The 4,522-nt window shown below is 31.1% G+C and overlaps 1 protein-coding gene across 2 annotated transcripts; it reads right to left on the bottom strand.

The window, feature by feature from the left end:
- On the bottom strand, positions 1 to 4,149 carry LOC108452092 ((3S,6E)-nerolidol synthase 1). Of its 2 annotated transcripts, none has more exons than XM_053020135.1 (7): positions 4,053 to 4,149; positions 2,943 to 3,210; positions 2,151 to 2,529; positions 1,611 to 1,829; positions 865 to 1,003; positions 530 to 778; positions 1 to 451 (listed from the first exon to the last, which is right to left on the bottom strand). In XM_053020135.1, exons 2-7 carry the CDS (start codon positions 3,118 to 3,120, stop codon positions 149 to 151), a joined length of 1,467 nt encoding a protein of 488 aa, XP_052876095.1. In that variant the 5' UTR covers positions 3,121 to 3,210; positions 4,053 to 4,149; the 3' UTR covers positions 1 to 148. The 2 variants fall into 2 exon arrangements, with proteins under 2 accessions (XP_052876095.1, XP_017605326.1); XM_017749837.2 differs by lacking the exon at positions 4,053 to 4,149 and adding an exon at positions 3,293 to 3,739.
- Positions 4,150 to 4,522: the final 373 nt, after the last annotated feature.

Below are 4,522 nucleotides of genomic sequence, written 5' to 3'. Positions count from 1 at the left end.
TTACTTCGTAACAAAATAATAACATAAGTGACTAAAACGTAACGTTTCAAACATAAGTGATTAAAATGTAACCTGAAGCAAACAAAAATGACTATTTTTGTAGATTACCCTAAAATAAGTATAGAAGATAACTTAATTATAAAAAAAATCATAAAAGAGTTTTCCTGGGTATACTTTGATAAAGAAGTGATTTCATGTACTCATCCAAGCTTGGAAGGCATTGATTTTCGTCGTAGCTATACATCAAAGGAACCATTCTTGCAATATTTAGAGAAGCCTTGCAGAAAGTCATGGAAAATGATTTTTGGAAAATGCATTCTTGGTTAAGCAATTTCCATGCATTGGCAATCATGTTGATAACATGTTTTCTAGCATTTTCAACTTCAATGCCTTGATTCTCTTTCATGTAGCAATCAATATAGGACCCATCATGTCCATCTTGATTCTCATCCTACAATTAATATATAAGATAAGTATTAGTATTGTATTAATCATAATTTTTTATAAGTTTAACAGTTTATGTATATACCTTGGCACTTCCCAAATCATCCCATAGACGAAGGATTGTAGCAGCGGATGAGATTATGGATGGATTGTTGTCAATAAGTTCCACATTTTGATCAGTCAAGCCAATTCCAAGGAGGAAGAAGATGTGAACCAAAACTATATGTACACCTGAGCTAATGATCCCATTCTCCAAATACTCATCAGCTTTTGGTACATTCTTTGAATCGAACCATCGTGCTTCTGCCAAAAATGCTCTAAACAAGGTGCTCCACTATCCAGATATATAAAATATTAACTATAATTATGATGGATCGTAAATTAGACATGAAAAAAAAAATTCTATTGACATATACATACAGCTTTCCTTAAGGAGTTGATAGGGTTCCGACCATGTTCCTTGTACACCTTTTGGCTAATTTCATTAGTGATATCATCAAGAGCTTTGAAGCATATTTTCATGTAACAAGGTAGCTTATCACTTGCAGCATAATCCCACCTACATGCAATTAATTAAATCAATAATTTCATCAACTTGAAATCATGTATTACACTTTAAAGTGTATATCTCAAATAATGTAATTTTATGTTATAGATACAATCATAGCGTAAATATAATAATTATTATAATATATATATATATATATCAAAATGATAAACATAGTATTCACATATCGTAAAATTTAAATATGAAATTTCAAAATTCTTAAAGTTTTAAAGGTATTAAATAAGATATTTAAATGTAACAAATAAACATTTTATATATGGATGTGAGATGAGACCCAGTTTTAATAATTAAGATGAAATTTGAAAATATCTAAGTTGATAAGAGGAATGTATGAAAAATAGAAAAAGGAAGAAAAGAAAGGAGACCAAAAGACAATAATTTTCATAAAAAAAAGATGATTGATATACATCAAACAAAAACAATCAAAGGATTACCAAGAAAGGAAAAGGAAATAATTAAGATGAAAGGGACAATTCCAAAAGGTTGAGAAAAAAATATATATATATACATATACATATACATTTCCAATTTTAAATTAAGATTTTAATAATGTTGATATTAATTAGATGATATGTTAAATGTATGGTGCATCATTTACCTCTCCACAACTTGCACAAAAAGAGTGAGTTCATCAAGTGTCCCATAAACATCAAAAATATCATCTATTATATAGATTAAGGAAATGGACTTTGTGAGATCAATCCTTTGCTCTGATAAGGTTGGATCAGTGAGGCATGCCATGGACCAAATGTACCATTTCATTGGTTGGTCCCTAGCAAACTCCAATTCCTTGGCTAAACCTAGCTGCTTCCACCAACTAAACAACATAAAAGAAAATTAGAGTTGGGTTTATTTTTGGATAATGTAAAACTAGCTTTTAGATTATGTCAAGTTATGGTTATGGTTTTTCTGTTGCTTAAATTCAGAATTTAATCCTTATAATGTAACATAATTTGATCCTCTATTTTTATCATGTCATTAGTTAGTCTTCCTTTTTGTACTCATCATGATAACATGACTGAAGGGGGTGTTTCTAATTAATGATATCATAAAAGTAGAGGAATAAGCGGAGTACATCCTAAAGTTGAGCTAGTAGAGGGACCAAAACTGAATTTGACCTAAAAAGTATAAACCTTACTTTGAAATGTGGGCAATTTCTTTCTGGTGTAAGGACTGAACTAGATTGAAATCCATTTTGGCTAGTTCTTGGAGGATATTTATCCATCCATTGGTGCCTTGGAAATCAGTGCCTAACAAGTTTCTTGCTGTGAATCTTGATAGGTTTTTATGAAAAGGTTGGTCCAATGTGTTCCTTATAGCCCTATCAGAGAAAAAGTCCACTTTGGCCATTAGCCATTTTTTCAGGGACTGGGAACTAAATTCTCTTGCTTCATCAAGAACATCTTCTCCATCTATGCCTAGTTGTGATGCTTCATATAGTTCGATTAATCCTTTGATGTCCCTGCAAAGTTCATGTCTGAAAATGCCTTCCCTGTCTCTGAACCTGTTGAACACTCCTGCTTGAACAAAACAATAGATTAATTTCACAAGAGGTCCTCATACTATGACCTTGATTCTAAATTGGTTTCCAAGCTTCAAATTGAATCCTCCGTTAAACTAACTATTACTTTGAATGGTAAATGGTAGCTCGAATCCCAGAAGGAAACATCCCCTAAGGACAGTTTGGATATTCTAACAATTTGAAAGAAAATAAAAGAAGATAACGCGTTAAATATAAACTGTTGATATGATAGATACACACCACGTATTCGTTAAATTCAATCGAATAATTAATGTCCAAGCTGATAGTTAAACTGACGAAAAACATCTGATTGATGGAATATAAATACTTTTTAGGATTCAATTATAACGTTTGAATTGTTAACCAAAAAGGAAAAAAACTTCAATCCAAGGATGGAAATTTTCACACCTGCAGGGACAAAGTAGCCTTCTTGTCTGAGCAACCGAAAACGAAGGGCAACCTCATGAAGGTCATTGTTATTAAATCCATTACCATTTGCAGATAACATAAACTGTCTTTGCAGAACCTGTTCAATATCATGTTGGAAATGGTGATCGATTCCTAGCCGTTGGATAGCATCAATCATAGTCAAACCCTGTAAAGGGTCTTCACTAACTAGTTTAAGTACTCGCTTGAACCCCTCCAATTTGCTTGCATATTCATCCAGAAACTCATCCTGTAAAGAATTTAAACAGTTGAAATACAAGGACCGTATTGAAGAAAGAAAGAACATTTAAAAAAAAAAAACACAAACTCACTGTGATATTGGGATTCCCATATCTGTAAGCGTGCTGTAAAGGAGTAGAAACGAAACTGGGTTCTTTAACAGCATTACATCTAGGGATCATGGACAATGATGAAGGAGGATTGCTCCTGATTCGTGAAGTTTTGTTAATGGCAATGGGGGAACTGGGGGATGTACAGATAACTTTAAAAAATGAAGCCATTTGGGAAACTTGTTCTTGGATTTGGATCAAAGTGTTTTGTTGAATTTTATATACGAAAAAAAGAATGCTAAAAGGGTTTATATTTACAGGATTATTTGTTGAAATAGGAGAAATGCAAGGGACTTGAATTTTGAACACTGTGTAAATTTCGGCCGAGGACGGTGTCGACGAAGGTAGAAGGAAACCCTTGACTTCTGAGTTATTATTAGTTGATCAAACTGACACTCATAAATTTACCCTTCAATACTTATATTTTTATTAAATTTGATATTTATCCTTCTTCTTTTTTAAGAAAAAGATTGAAATTTAAATTAATAAAAATATATAAATAATTTATTATTTTTGCAATTTAGTCCTAATAATTCAAAATCATCAAAAACTCTAACGCACAACATATTAATCCAAAACATATCTTTCATAATTTATCATCAAACATCCCAAAACACAAATATTCATTGTTGGCATAACTCAAAATATTCACCAAAATCAAAAATTCAAGCATGGGTTGGGTAGCACTCGAAGCAACGATCTCAAAAACGTAAAAATTATCAAAAACCGAAACAAAACATACCTTAAATTTGAATCAACAATGGCCGAATACCTAGTTTGCTATTTTTTTCTTTCTTCTTTTATTTTTGGTAATAACAAAACAATGTGAAACCTTATTTTATTTATTTATGTTATGATATATTTTATATTATTTCATAAGTTACCATATTAACCTTTGTTAATTAATACAAAACCAATATGTACTAAGGTCATAGCTGTCCATGCTATAATTAAAAGGTAAATTTCCAACATAAATAGTCCATATTAAAAAGCCACTAACATTTCAGTCCTTATGCTTTAAACTATCAGTTTTCATTTTACGCGATTAAGCCATTTTATTTAATTAAGCATACAAACAATCAAATTTTCATACAAAACTTTTACACATGCTAATTCACATATAATAAATGGGAAAAATAATATTTAAATATTTTTTTCTAACTCAGATTCGTGGTCTCGAAACTACCGTTTCGATTAGGGTCTAAATTGGAC

Source organism: Gossypium arboreum, chromosome 10 (genome assembly GCF_025698485.1).
Source record: "Gossypium arboreum isolate Shixiya-1 chromosome 10, ASM2569848v2, whole genome shotgun sequence".
Classification (NCBI taxonomy): domain Eukaryota; kingdom Viridiplantae; phylum Streptophyta; class Magnoliopsida; order Malvales; family Malvaceae; genus Gossypium; species Gossypium arboreum.
This window is presented reverse-complemented; position numbering and strand designations above follow the sequence as displayed.